This window comes from Idiotropiscis lumnitzeri, chromosome 3 (genome assembly GCF_059441095.1).
Source record: "Idiotropiscis lumnitzeri isolate Australia: NSW breed Sydney's pygmy pipehorse chromosome 3, RoL_Ilum_1.0, whole genome shotgun sequence".
Taxonomy (NCBI): domain Eukaryota; kingdom Metazoa; phylum Chordata; class Actinopteri; order Syngnathiformes; family Syngnathidae; genus Idiotropiscis; species Idiotropiscis lumnitzeri.
The window spans coordinates 10,557,306-10,573,043 of NC_142393.1; the positions used below are offsets into that span (position 1 = coordinate 10,557,306).

The window sequence follows — 15,738 nt, forward strand, 5'->3', positions numbered from 1 at the left end:
CGGAGGCTCGCACAAACTGTCGCAAAGGATACTATTACAGTTTCTTAGCCGGATTATTTATCTCTTTGGTTACAGCAATAAAAGATGAAGGGCGGACATCCTGTATAACGTTGCCACCTGTGACATGGATGACCTCACCTTCCTTAGTTACACCTCTACAGGTGTGCCCAAGGTAGTGAGGAAGCACCTCGTGTGCCCAAGACCTTTCATGGACTGTATTTTAATGTGGCATATTCATCATACTGCCCCAGTCAAACCAGTTGGACAACAATATTTGTCCAAACCCTCACTGGCCCTGCCCCAACAGACTTGCCAAGTTCTAACCATTGTTTGTCAAGCCAAACTCTTTCAGTTTCCAAGAAAGACTGTCGTAAAACCGTACTTTCCGAATGTGTTTGCGTGTCGGTTATCAGACTTTTGAAGCACGCTTATCAGGAGCCATAAACAATGCATAACAGGCATGTTTCAGACAACATGATATTGCTGTACTTTGACTTGAAAGAGGAAATCCCAGCTTGAGACTGAAGTCTGACAACACTTCAACAAGTCCACTTCCTCATTTGCGTGCGCCTAATAGCAAACACACCGTTGCCCTCACTGTGTGCGGTAGAACGAGGTAATCTGCGTTTAAGCAAGGCACACGCTCAAGCGGATGACGGTACGTTACGTTTGGATCCACTTGATGAATAGCTCAGACATGGACGCAACGTCACAGCACACACAGGAGGTAAGTGTCTGTTAGTGCTTCACAAATGTTGCTATTTGGATTGGAGTTTAGCTTTGTCTCAGCTGTCCTAAATTGAATCAGTCATGGGACAAATTACTATTGCAGTATACCGGTATTAACATTTGAAGACGTGAAATTTCCTGTGTGTTGCAACTTGGAGGAACGTAAAAAGGTCTGTGCCATATAAAATCCAAAATTGTGAGAGGAAAAAAAAAAATACATTGATTTATATTGTGATTTTATTTACAAATACTATTTTTTTTTCAGTCGATGTGTGGCATGTTAAAACAACAAAAATATCAGAGAAGATAATTCAACTAAACTGAATCAAATGAATTCACTGTGTGGAGTTTGGTTGATCTCTTCTTTCAAAATGTGGATATTAGCTTCATTGAAGACTTCAAATTGTTGTTCAGTACTCACTGTGGATTAACATGCTACCATGCTATAAATTAGGGCTAGCCCTTATGCTAATCAATAAAGCCGCCTTCCTCTGTCATATCTTTTTGCCGTGGAATGACCACAACACCTGAGCCGGTTTGGTATTTGTATGTCCTCCCTCTGGGTTTTCAGCAGAAGCTCAGTTGCCTCCGCAACCAAAAACACATTTGGTCCCTGGGCTCAATAGTTGCTACTCACTGCGCCTCAGTTGTGGGTTTAATGCAGAGCAGATTATGACAAGATGAAGTAATGAAAACAAAAATCCTTTACCTTACTCGGAGAATAAATTGAAATTCCCTCAACATATTCAATTAAATCATATATTTGTTTAAATGATAGACACTATAAATTTAGAAATGCCCTTGAGAGGTATAAACGGAAGACAAAGCAAATAATATTATTTTATATTTACAATGACATAATTCATTCAGGTAAGCATGGAGGGCGACTGGTTAGCACGTCTGCCTCACAGTACAGAGGTAAGAGAGTACAGGTTTTGATTCCGGGCTCCGTCCTTCCTGTGTGGAGTTTGCATATTCTCCCCGCGCTTCTGTGGGTTTTCTACGGGTACTCCGGTTTCCTCCCACATTCCTAAAACATGCATGGTAGGTTGATCGGACGCTCTAAGTAGTCTCGTGAGTAGTTGTTCGAATGTTCGTCTTTGTGTGCCCTGCGATCAGCTGGCAACCAATCCTCGGTCCACCCCACATACCGCCCGAAGACAGCTGGGATGGGCTCCAGCACCCCCACGACCCTTGAAAGGAGAAGCAGAACAGATCATAAATGAATAAATTCAGTAGATTCACTTTACAAGACATTTGATGGAGAGTTATGGATGGACTGCAGTTAAACTATTGTGTAAATATGATGCCGACTCTATTCACTTTTTTCTTTGCGCCGTGTAGAACGCAGGGCAGCCGCTGCCCCGACACAGGAGGAGCTTCAGCTTGTCAGCTTTACGCATTAAAAGTGAGCTTGTGAGGCAACCACTGACTGTAAAGGTCAATGAACACAGATTTGACGCGCATCTACAAAATTCACTTTCGTTTGATGGTAATTTTTTTTCCGCAGAAAGAAACAATATCGAAGAAGGTGGAGTCTCACGGCAGAGAGGTGCATGGTCCTTTTCATCTGCTCGAGAGTTTTCAAGAAGAGGTAAATCTCATCTATCTGGACCACCAACAGGATGAAGTATTAAATGCATCAGTCAACAGTGAGTACATTTTTTTCCCCACAGGGACATTTCAAGATGGAGCTGCTGCCTCGGAGGTTCAAATGGATATAACAGGTAACACCAAATCACCTGGTGCTATTTCAGACAGAAAACTGAAATCATTTTTGGCTCCAAATGTGTCTTAAATCTGATGGCTGACAAGAGCGGTATTGTGGGCCTTGTGTTTCGTGCGTCTGCCTCACAGTCATGAATCTCAATTTGGGCCATTGTGTACTTAATTTCCGGTATGCTGATTTTCAACAATATTCTAAAAACATCCAAGCTAGGTTAAATGAATAATCTTGTTCGTCAGGGGTGTTCCCCATTTCTTGCCCAAAGACAGCTAGGATAAAATCCAGCTCACTTGTGACCATGAACAGGAAAGTGGTAGGAAATAAATGGATGAATGAATGAATAGCTGACAATGGAGGTGAATGAAAGCTCTGAACTTGAAGGTGGCTCAGCCTTTAATCACATCTGAGTTCTGTGTTATGATTCACAAAGGAGAGTTGAAATCTAACGCTACTAGTGTGGAAGGACAGTCAAGTTTAACACCTGGGACTCACTGACCTTTAGGTCTGGTAGGATTTAGTTTTAATACTATTGATGTGCACTGTTGTCAGATTTCTGAATGAAATGCAATGACATCCACCACACACGTCCTTGCAGCTCAGAATCTGTCTGCCAGCACCTTGATCTAGTCCTCCAAGATTTTGTTACACCACCTGCGCCACAACTTAGACCTGCTTTCAGCTGGTCTGAATTCTAGGCAAAGGCAAAGACTCATGAGGAAGTCAGTATTGCAGATCTTATTATTGTTACTCACTTACGGAACGTATAATATTAATGTTGTGCCCATGAATGTTAATACTAGCTGGAAAGTTAAAAAAATATACTCTGAATTAATATTTTGTCATCAAAATAAAACCACTTTGTCTGCATCTCAGTGTTAAGGAACAACCTTGAAAATATAAAGGAATTTATAAAACGTATTACAGTGATTTATTCCATTTTGTATTATTTACATAATTACATTTTTATTGCTGTAACACCTAAATTTCGCCTCTGGGTATCTAGAGAGAATATCATCATATCCGAAACACACAGATTTGAACAGTCAGAGCCACTAATTCTGTTCACTGGGGAGGAGACAATTGGTGGTCTAGGTTTAGAGTTGGCGTTCACCCTGGACGGATCACCAGTCCACCTCAGGGCTGATACCCAGACAACCATTCACACACACAATCACACCTATATGGACAATTTCGAGCAGAGGTGTCAAACTTGTTTTCATCATTGGTCACATTGTTATGATTGCCCTCCGGGGACCAGTTATAACGGTTAAAACCACATGTATGTGTAATTACTAAGACTGTGACGGTGTGCCAAAAATCACTGTTAGGTATGTACCTTAGTTTTATGTCATGAATTGGGTTATACTGGGTACAGTAATGTAGAATTAATGGTTCAAATCCTGTACTCAAGTAATAGCACAAACATACAGACTCTGAAATGTGCTTAAGTAAATATAAAAGTAAATGTTAGAATTATTTTTTACTGTCAAGTACATACAATACCAATTTTGATAACTGGATTGATTTGATAGATTGATTCATTGATTGACTGATTCATTCATTCATTCATTCATTCATCAATTATCTGCACAAAACATTAAGATTAAAATTAACTTTCATTGTGCTGAAAATAAATAATGTAAAAATCAAATGTTATTTAACAGCTTTCTAGTGTTGGTTTGACTTTTACACTATAAAAAAAATAAAATGTTTCATAGCTTTGCTAATGTTGTGTGACCCGATAAAAAATAAAAAATAAAAAAGATAAATTGGCTAATTATAACCAAAAATTTACACCTTACTTTTATGCGTTGTTCTGATTAGAATGAGAATTTTGTGATTTCTAGGTTGGCACAAGACAGAAGTTGAACAACAACAACACCCAACAATTCTGTTAAGCAAGACCAATGATGGGGAATACCTCCTTTGTTTTTTTAATCTGTTGCCACCATATTTAATTATACCCAGTCCACATCCCTACTATTATTTACATTCTCTATTTACTCATGTCATCATCCGTGATGGTTGAAAAAAAAGTAATTTCACAAATAAAAAAGTAAAACGCAAATATCTGGTTTCAAGGCACTTCAGTAAAAAGTCATCCGAAAAATAAATCATCAAGTTCTTGAAATCAGCATTGCGGATGCAGCACCTTTCACTTCAGTGTAAATTTGTTGGAACTAAAAGAAAGAAAAGAAAAAAACAACAACTAAGCAACTTTAGCAGTGCAGTCGATTACGGATGTGGTGAGAGTCGCTTGGTGGCTGATTATGAGAAATCCCACCGCATTAGGCGGAACATGAAGGCAGCACTCACCGACTGCTACACGAGGCGCGGGCGGCGAGACGCACGCACACACTCGAACGATGATGGTAGACTTTGACGTGAAACGGAATGGACAACATGCGCTATCTCTGTTGGTTTAGTTCCTTCTCTGTCAAATACAATTCAAAAGCTGACGTCAAAGAGTAAGGCAGCGATGAGTGAAACTGTAACGCGAAGACGCGCAGGACGCCGCTCGACGGACTTCAGAAGCAGATGGAGTAAGTTGTTGACGACTGTTACTGTCGCTCTACCTGCTCTTGCTTTTGGTTTGACAGCGAGAAACATTGCTAGAAATGGAGGTGAACGCCACTAAGGTCGTCGACAAGAAGCTGTTGATGTGTCCAAGGGAGTATTTATGTTGTCGTCAGGTGTGCTAGAGCCCTTTGGGGTTTTTATAGCGTCGTATCACGTTATATTACGAACTATGGCCTCCATTGAGTGCATTATTGATGAATATTTTCAATCCCGAAAATACGACGGAGTTCCGTTGCAAATGGCGACGTAACCCGAATCTGTACGTAAAACGGACCGCCAGAGTTACGTACCAATGTCACAAAGCTGTTGTTGAAGTCATAATTCAGATGAATATTTGTTTGACTAACACTTGGATGTGAAAATATACAATTATGAATCGAAAACCAACTCAGCGTGCTCTTTTTGCTGCACCTCTTTATAGTTTGATGGTGAATTTTTTTCACTTTGTCCGACAACTACATCAAAATGAAAAAAAGCATACTTTTAAGGTAATAGAATATTATTGATTTGTTTTATATTCGAGTTGTTTGTTGCAGCATTTACAGAAATGCACATTATATTTATGTAAAAGGAAAAGACATGAGGATGCCCTCGGAAATAGTATATACTGTGATTTGGATTTGTTTTTTTTTTTGTTTGTTTGTTTTTTTTGTTTTTTTTTGTGGTCGGCATTGATTTGATTGATATATGCCAATCAGCGAAATCGTCCGATCACGATCAGAATGCTGACACATCAAGACATCAAGACATTACAGCATATCATAGCAAATTGCACCGTTTGAGATTTTGTGACCAGTTATGTTGACTGTAGTTGCTGAAGGCAATAATTAAAAAAAGAATGAATCACAGGAGTGGGAATCTATAGAACTAAATTTGCCGATAACGGACACCACATACACTGAATTTACACAGAGCATACATGTTACAACTATTTCCATCCAGAGGGGGAAAAAAATCCTCTTGCACTGTGTGCTTGCCACACTATGAGCCAAAAAACGTTTGCACAACTTGGCCAAACAAGGAAACCTGTCCTCAATTTGGTCCAGCTTCTCCATGGTTGAAATTTGTGGTGATTTGTAAATCACGGACCTCCTCGTGTGCAGTGAAGTAATTCCCACTTTCCTTCCACTTTGATAGTGCGTTTTGAAAAATTGTTGAAAATCTTGTCTTTTTTTTTTTTTTTTTTTAAGTGCCTGGCTTTTTCGACCCTGTTCCCTGATTACAAATAGAAGATTATTCAAATCAAAGCGACAAAGTCATTTCACACAATGCACTCACTCATCTGTTGTTAAAAGTGGCTCCGTGCCTTCCTCAAGCAGAGCAAATTTGCATGATTAGCGGCTTGCTGACTTCAAGCTCTAACCATAATTGTGCTTCGAACCCCTGTCAACAGCAAAGGTGTGACATCAGAGCAATCTTATTGGACACTTGGGTAATGCTACGATCTTTTTGGTGATGCAATGAAAACAATGTTGTGTAACGGCTTTTTTGTTTATGACCTCGCGTCATCATTTTTTTTTAATATTATCTAATTACAGCGTGTTTTGGGATTGTAGTCACTGTATAAACTGCTCAATTGTAATCTTTAATTAAGTTTAAATTGTTGAATTGCAAAACAATAGATTTACGTTTTAAGTGCAATGCTAAATTTGAGGTGACATTGCGGCTTTAAATTGAAAGTGGGTGAGTTTGCTTGAGCTGTTATTCCTTAGTTCTTCCTTCAATGTTTCTTTTTTTTTTTAACTCTGCAAAACCAGGTGAAATTCTTCATGTCTGACTCCATCTAAACTGCGGAATGTGGTTGTTGACATAGAAAAGGGAACGTGATGAAGCACAATTATGAAATGCTGCAATTGTAGTTTTAATATTTGCTCTTGATGACAAGGTTAACTGGGAAATAATGGCATATCAGTGGACTTTGGTCTCTTTATAACAGATTTTCTCTTGACCGAGGCATTCCCTTTCCTTCTGAATTGACAGCATGCTGTTGGGACTTGTTCAGGAGCCTCTTGGCCTAAGGCTGTTAAACAGGACTTTTTTTTATTCCCAAATAGCTATGACCCAGTTAGTTCAGGCTTGAGAAATTGAGAAACGCTTTATGTACTGGTATATTTATATTTTTTATTTTATTTATTTTTGAGGGAGAGGACTATGGAAGTTGACTACAGCAGTATTGGAATTATTGCGATATTAAAACATGTACTTGAAAGAAATAGCATTTCAATGCTGCAACAATCATCCTAAAAAACTGTAACTACTGACCAACTATTATGGTTTGAGCAATAGCAACTAAGACTTGACCTCTATTTAATGTTTGATTACATGCCTATTGCTAACATTTGTTTAGTTATGTGGTTAATGACGCTTCTTTGCAATGAGTCATCTTGTTGCCATCACCACCCACTTGATGCGAACAGGTTCACTTAATGCCTTGGAGAGGCTGTACTGAATCAGCTCACTTTCAACAATTACCATTTGTTCATGACTCGTAGTTGCTGGCTTACCTGCGGATATTCTAATAATGTTGAACTTGTTTTAAAGTACAGGCTCTGCATGTAACAACCTTTTGTTTCCCAGAACTAATGGATGATTTTTAGCATTCTTCTCAGCGATTTTTCTTTCTGTATTGCATTCCAACACTTTAGCCCCGTGTGGAGTTTGCATGTTCTCCTCGTGCTTGTGTGGGTTTTCTTTGGGTACTCTGGCTTCCTCCCATGATCCAAAAAAACATGCTTCTTGGGGTAATTGAAGGCTCTTAGGTTGTTTCTTGCTTTGAAGCTTAATTGTTTTGTTTCTCTTTAAAGTAACATTTGGCTGTTACCTTTTTGCCATTTAAAGTCTGAGTTTCTTTGGTTGTTGTCTGTAATCCTGCTAGATGTGAATAGTCCACAAGTATGAAAATTCTTTCCCTCGAGCCTGAAGTAAACAAATGTTTCAGCAGTCTGCCAGCGCTGTAGCACGCTCTAAGAATTATTTGGCCACACTAGTGAAGTACTACGTTGCCAGGACTCAAAACAACATACTGTAATAAAATCCATTTCAGCTATGCACAAGGCGAGCTCGAAAATCCTGTGAACTTCAGGAATCAGCGATGCTGGAAATGTTCATGCGCACTTACCGCATGTGTTTTAGGTGACTTTAGTCAGTCAGGAAAATATATTGAAAAGCCCAAAACAGCTCAAGAGAGGCTTCTCTCGTCGACTCCCCACAAATCTTTCTCATGTAAGCCAGGCAGTAAAGTTACAATCCCGCTCAAGTTCTAATACATTCAACGCTACTTTATGACTGAGGATATTTTGTCATTTTGGGAAGATTAATCACCTCCTGCTGCTGACCTCCATCAAGCTTTTCATAGTCTCGTAAAACACACAAAGTTTGGAGAAAGTGTCTGTGCTTTTATGCCATTAACCTCTCACAACAAAACATTTTTTGGCTCAGCATTATCAATATTATGGATGGTGTTGTCTGACCTAGAGTCCTAAAAAGTAGCTTCAATCAAACCAAATCAACCTCACAGTGAATTTCCGTTCTGTTGATTCTCATTCACCTGTTGAAAATCCTGCTTTTGCTGCCATGGTGTGTAGATGAAATAATTAGAACACAAGGAAATGGTTAATCACAAATTCTGTTTCTTCGTCATTACATCTGATGTATTTCTGTACTAGACCCTTATGGGCTTGATGGAACAACTTGTTTTAAAATGTGTAAACTCACCTGAAGTTTCTGTGTTTTCTAGGTGCACAGCCCAAAAGTAGCTTGATCTCGGATGTTGCTGGTAAGCCAATTATCCATCCAACCATTTTGTATATCGCGAAAAAACCTATTCCATTTGACTATGGACGAGAGGCGGCATGCAGCATCGACTAGTTCAAACCTCTTGACTGTGAGACAGACATGCTAACAACTGTTCTTTTATTCTGTAATGTAGCTTATTGATGTTAAGGGTTCGAATTTTGGCTCTGGCCTTCCTGTGTGGCGTTTGCATGTTTTCTCCAGCTACTATGGCTTCCTCCCACATTCGCAAATCATACATGTTAGATTAATTGAACACTCTAAATTGTATGACTCGTATGGACAGGTTGGCATGGTGATAATGATCTCTAATTTCTTCATTTGTCTTTGAAAACAAGGCAAAAATGTTGAATTATGTATAAACAAAACGGTCTGTGTGGTAAGGTCACTAATGTCTCTTAATCTAAAAATAAAATGTAAAATTGTGTATTTCTCAAAGATATAATTGATATATACGATGTTTCACAGCATATATCTTATTTTTCTTCTTCATCGTCTTGACGGTTGACGAATCATTTTGGTGAATTACCGCCACCTTCTGAAATGGAGTGCATGTGACAATATTCAATGATCAACTGCAAGGCTTGACTACCCAAAGGTGCGATAACTGACCAGGATTCTGTCGTTGTCCGCAATGCCACACAGGATTCTAGTTAATGTAAGCCATTTTAAACTAAAAAGAAAAACATTTCCATAGATAAAAGCGGATCCAACTGAGCTCTAAACGTTAATATATACGAGTTCCACCTGAGTAGTTGTCGAGGAACAGCCAAACTTTGAATAAGTGTGACTTATAGTCCAAAAAAAGTACACTTTTCTATGAAAAATGTATATATTTAATGTAAGAAAGTCTTGATCTGCTTGATGTACGAGTTTTCACTGCAAAAGAAATGGCACTTCCACAGACATAGTCAGAAGGATGAAGAAACTTGACGTGTAAATATTTCAATTACTTCCCTAACAGGCACCATCCCAAGTGAAGATGGGAGTGGACGACCAAAGGCACTCAAGAGGCTAAGTGCCATGTGGTCTTCTTTCCGCAAAGGCAAAAGAGATAGTAAGTTTCAAGTTATTTAACCACATCACCACATCACAACAAAAATTAGCTTTTAGGGGTTCCTCCTTTTAGTGCATCTTCTCATGCATTCTTCTTAGAATTTTCTGGTGAGTTAACCAATCTATGATGTGTCATGTATCGCTATCCTGCAAAAAGAATCTTGGTGGGAACTGGTTTGTCCACAAAAACGTGGCTATTCATGTGTAAACACCCCTCTACAGTATATTTAGTTTCCTTTTTTGTCTTGCTTCCTACAAGCAATCCGCCATTGGTGGTAGTAATTTTTCAATGTTTATTTTAAATTTAAACTAGCTATTATGCTTCTTTGCTAACTGGCTAAACGGTTCATCCCGGTCAACAAAATCTGTCATTTTCAAATTTCTTTGAAGGGTTAAAAGACCAAGATCCTCCAGTGCCACTGGGCCTGACAGGGGAAGACAAAGCAACTAAGCAACGACGTTTTGTCAGTGGTCAGTACTTTTTCGAGTACCTGGTGGTGGTTAGCCTCAAGAAGAACAAGGATGGCAACAGCTACGAACCCCAGATCACCTACCAGTTCCCTAAGGTTGGTTTGTACAATAGCATACCGACTGAACATGAGACTTTTGGACATGAAAACAAAATAATCAATGAAACACACACCGTTTTCCAGATTCCATATTCAAAAAGGAATGGGAACAAGTACAGACTAATGAATTCCCATCTCTTCTTCATATTCTGTTCATTAAAGTCACTATTTTGTGTCCATTATATCAAATTAAAGGAGCAGCTATGTAACACATCATATCGGAAAGGAAAAACCAAAACACGGACGGCTGGATATAGTGGTGCTCTGTTTCCCTACTCCTAAGATGGCCGCATTTAATAAATTGTTTGCATGCCTTTCTGCGTGCTTGTGTGATTTTGTTCATTCAGAGGGATGGAATGGCCAAATTTCAAAAGGAGGAAGAGGAGCGAACACTAAAGGCGATCACGCTCTTCTGCTTCCCAGAAGGTATCAAGTGGGCCCCTTTGACGGAATACCACAGGTACAACTGAAAACACACCAACTCTGAAAAGAATTTGGTAACGTTTGATTCATGGCTTGTTGGTATGCGACATCTCTCAATGATCATATTCCTCATGTGTTTGTAGTGAGACCTTCTCCTTTGTGTTGACGGAGATTGACGGCAGCCGAAGAAATGGATACTGCAGGCGTCTACTGGTTAGCATGTCGACTGTGTGAACTGGAAAAGGTTGTAATGTATCCCTAATCACTTGATACTCCAACCTGCAGCCTGGTGGGAAGGGTGCTCGCCCCCCTGAGGCGTACTGTATCATCAGCAGCTTGGCTTGTTTTGGCCTGTTTTCAAAGGTGATTTTTTTTAAACTATGTGTCAAGACTTTTTAAGTGGAAACAACAAATTAACACTAATTGTATTCCAATCATGGCAACGTTTTCTGTTGCAAGTGTCAAACAAATATCTTGGAACACTACTTAATACTTCAGCAGTGCAGTATCTGTCTGTCCATGTATTCTTTTAATGTCTATTGATGCATCGTCTTATGACTTGTTCTGTTTCTTGTGAGCAGATTTTTGATGAGGTTGAGAAGAGGCGGCAGATCTCCATGGCAATGATTTACCCATTCATGCAGAAATTGCGGGAGGCTCCATTCCCAGCTCCAGGAAACACTGTGGAGATTAAAAGCTTCATTCCTGAGTCGGGCACTGAGGTCAGAGCAATACCACGCCTCCACTTAGCAGCTATCAGAAGTCGGTGAACTTGAGTGTATGAGGTGTAAATATTAAAATTGTCTTATTGTTAAAAATCAATGTATAATACAGTGGATATAAAATGTGTAAATGCTAGGTTTAAGAGATATGATCAGTGAGATGAGTAAAAAAAAAAAAAGAAATCCCAAACTTTTTCCACCCTTGTGACCTGCTCTGTCCAACTCAATGAGAAAAAAAAATTCAAGAGGGGAAGTATGACAACGACTACAATGTGGTTGCGCAAGTGCACACATCCTCTTAATAACTGTTAGTGTGGCAGTGTTCAGAATTTACCAATCACATTTGAACTTGTTAAATGGGAGTCAGCACTCAACTGCCATTTACAGTAACTCTGATGAACCCCAAATAAAGTTCAGCTGTTTTTGTGGGCTGTCAGAAATTCCTGCATCTCCTTTCAGTGTTACTGTCTATCTCTTGGCAGCTTCCCAGACCGGTTTTCTTCTCATCTTTTCATCACTTCTGGAGGTTCCTCCAATATGAAGTCATGTTGTGACAAATTTACTCCATTACTCTTCTCCTGACTACTACCTTTAAAAAATGAGATCCTTTTAATGCAGTGGAAGCTGACCTAGGCTTGTGCTTTAAGATATAGCAGAAAAGGCTACTAAAAAAAATCTGAACTCCAATCTAAGTTTGAATGTGATTGGTTGATTCGAAACACAGCCTCATCCCCAGTTAGACGAGGGTCTGCACACTTTGGCAGTCACATTATTTTGTTGGTTTATTTTTACTTACCCTCTCAAAAAGCATTCCTGTTTTTTTCCATTAGAGTTTTTTTTCAGCTTACATTATAGGTCACATGAATTTTTTTTAATTATTTACATTGGTCTATTTTTTTCTGTCGCAGAAAATAGCATTTGAACTGGATTGTGTAGATTTTTCTTTCAGTGTATATTCTGCAAATACCCCTGAAGTAAAATTAAATTCGCTTCACCAAAACCGGTGTCATAAAATGACGGGCCAATTTGTGCTAAGCCTCCAAAAATGTACACTTCAACATCAAATGAGAGGCCAGGCTGTTGTAATGACTTGGCAGTCCCCATCCTTCAAGGTGCGTGTGTTTGTTTGGAGTTGTGTCTCAACCTGTCCTACATTTCTCAACTTACACCTCCGAGCATGAGACCACGTACCATGTTTCAACAGCTCTCTCTCACTACAGTTATTCAGTTATGGTTGCCAATGTCTGAGCTATCATTACTGCAGTCAGCACCGAGGGGTGGAAGTCCTTTAAAAACTCAAATATGCATCTCGTGTGTGTTGTTGATAACATGATCAGAATTGAGAAATAATCTCTAGCTGTCCTAAGAATAAACCAACTCATTGGAACTCACACAGTAGCCATATAATGATTGAAATTCAGTGAAATGCCAATTCTGTGACGAGCCGCCATATTAGTGACAGTGGTTACTCTCTACCCAGATTATTAGACTGACACGACCGCTGGACTCCTGGCTGGAACACGTCAACTTTGAAGTGCTGTTCACATGCCTTACGGATGAGGAGGTGCTACTGGTGTTTGCGGCCGCAGTTCTTGAGAGGCGGATCATTTTCATTGCTGATGAGTTGGGGTAATGCCGCTCGCCTTGTGCTCATTTACACACCCTGCTACGAAGAATGTACAGTACTGTACACAAACATATTCATGCAATACTTCGGACTTCATTAGTGTAGTAATAGTGCTGGGAATAGTGGTTAATTTGGTAAAATTGTCAATGTTCAACTGCCTTTGAATTCTACTTAAGATATTACAAGCAAACCAATTTTAAAAAAATCTTTAAATACTTGGGCAGTCTGTCATTCATTACGCTACTTCCTCATTATAGCTATGTTTTATATTTTAACACAACCGCCCGAAATATATCAGAATAGTTAATTTTCCTTGTTGCATTGTGTAACACAGACAAACCAGAAAAACAAGTTTTGCTAGTTGGTCGTCTAAAAAAAAAAAAAAAAAAGGCCCAGTGGGCAAACATAAGGAAACATTCGTGAAGGGCACTCATAAAATGGGCTGTCTGAACACGTGATAAGAAAATGCTTACTCCCAGTAAGCACAATGTATACTGCAACGGATAATTAATTAGGTCAAAATCTTTAGAGTTGTTCAACTCTTTAGTTAAAATTTAGTTTAGTGTTTGCTTAACCTTGACTGAATGAAATCGATTTTGTCCTCAGTCAAACTATCCATGTGAAGGTTAATGTGAAGTTAATGACATGTAATAATTATGGGTGGATAACATTTTTCTCTCTCATCTTTTGTCTCGGCAGCACGTTGTCCCAGATCATTCATGCAGTAGCAGCCCTTCTTTATCCTTTTACCTGGCAGCACACTTTTATCTCCATAGTTCCGGAGATTTTAATCGATGTTGTGATGGCACCCACCCCATACTTGCTGGGAGTACAGAAACGACTGCTTGACCTTGTCACCGACCAAAGTGATGTGAGTTAGAGATTATATTTAAAATTTTCATCTACTGATACAAAGGCAGTGGTGTTTTTTTTTTTTCTCGTTTTTAAATGGCATTGGTGCAATGACACGACAGTGACATTTCTCTGTACTTTTCTTCTATTTTCCCCAGCTACTTATAGTGGATTTATCAGAGAACAAAAAGGAAACCTTCATTGCTTCTGTGAGATACATTTTTATTTTTGTATGTCATCATTGCGCTCCCATTTAAAAAAAAAAATACAAAAAATTTAAAGCTCTGAAATGACCCTGTCGCAGATCGGTGACGAGCGCACTATTCTCCCCCCCAAACTGCAAAATGAAATCCGAGAGGCACTCAGTCAGCGACAGAAAGACTCATGTAGGTCAACTGCTGCGTTTACTAGTGTCAACAATATCTCATCATTCATTCATTATCATTTGTGTCTTCTTTTTCAGCCACAGAAGATCTGAACCGTGTCGTGTCGGAGGCCTTCCTACTGTTCTTTGTGAAAACAGTCGGCCATTATATGTCCTACGTGAAATGCAGTCACACTGGCGAGCAAAGGGTGTTTGAGAAAAGGAGCTTCTACAAAGCCATCGAGTCCAAGACCACGCGACACTTTGTCAAAAAGTTCATCCAGACTCAGATGTTTGATCTCTTCATCCAGGAGGTGGAGCAACAGCAGACTGGACCACAGCAGGGTGAGGATCGTCACAAAGCTTGCACTCTCATATTCATTCATCTTCATTCTAATAACATAAGTTCACAAATGATCCAAGACATTGCAACATTCTAATCCAGTCAATGTACAGTTCCTGGTTGGGGAAAACTGTTTTATTGTATTAAGTTTGTTTTGTTTTTTTTCCCGATAGGAATATTTCACAAAAAGATTGTGGAATACCAGGTAAAGAAGAAAAAGGAAAAGACCAAGAAAAACTAGTTTGTCATATTGAGTGTATATAATAGAGTACATGTATAATGAATGTTGCACTGTTTTTATTTGTCATTTTCTGTTAAATGTTTTATTGCAAAGTGACATACTACATTGCTGCTACTCTGTCAAAACACTGGTTTACAGTCCATTACTGGTGAGCAGGAAATAATTTCAATCAAATAAAGACTTGTTTTTAAAGTCCTTCTGTTTGCGGTCTATGACGTTGCAACACCGTTTCAATTTTACCATTTCTTTTTCCTTTTGTTGTTCACTTTTCTGACAAATAATTGTTCTTCGGAACCACAATTTGAATTTTATTTTATTTTATGACAAAGCTCCAGATGTCCACCAGACTAAAGAGTTCATGTTTAACCAGCAAGTTAGATGTTACCCACTCGTGACACTAGAGATTCATCACGCTACCCTATCCAGATGATGTCAAAATAAAGGGAGAGGCTGAGTTTGTCAGGCTAAAAAAAAAAAAATCACAAAAACACAGGAGAGAGCACAGGCACAAACAATGCATTAGGTGTGAGAAACAAGAGAAGTGCTGCTTCTAGCCTCACAACCACACGTATGAATAACAAATGCCACAAGCACAGGATGTGGGTGAAACGCAGCCATTGATGCACAGTTGCACAAGAAACAAGCGATTCTTGCTATTCTTTCACTCCCACCACCTATATTACCTTTGCAGGTCATGGGGAGTTGAAACTGGGA

General features: G+C 39.1%; 1 protein-coding gene across 1 annotated transcript; it reads left to right on the forward strand.

Annotated features, from left to right (window-relative positions):
- Positions 1–376: 376 nt before the first annotated feature.
- On the forward strand, positions 377–15,219 carry LOC148339856 (DENN domain-containing protein 2D-like). Its single transcript, XM_088291797.1, has 17 exons — positions 377–727; positions 2,074–2,137; positions 2,240–2,323; positions 2,406–2,456; positions 8,772–8,810; positions 9,792–9,884; positions 10,274–10,449; positions 10,800–10,912; positions 11,019–11,088; positions 11,161–11,238; positions 11,457–11,597; positions 13,078–13,226; positions 13,924–14,095; positions 14,235–14,285; positions 14,381–14,462; positions 14,540–14,785; positions 14,957–15,219. The coding sequence occupies exons 1-17, from the start codon at positions 653–655 to the stop codon at positions 15,022–15,024; spliced, it is 1,752 nt and encodes a 583-aa protein (XP_088147923.1). The 5' UTR covers positions 377–652; the 3' UTR covers positions 15,025–15,219.
- Positions 15,220–15,738: the final 519 nt, after the last annotated feature.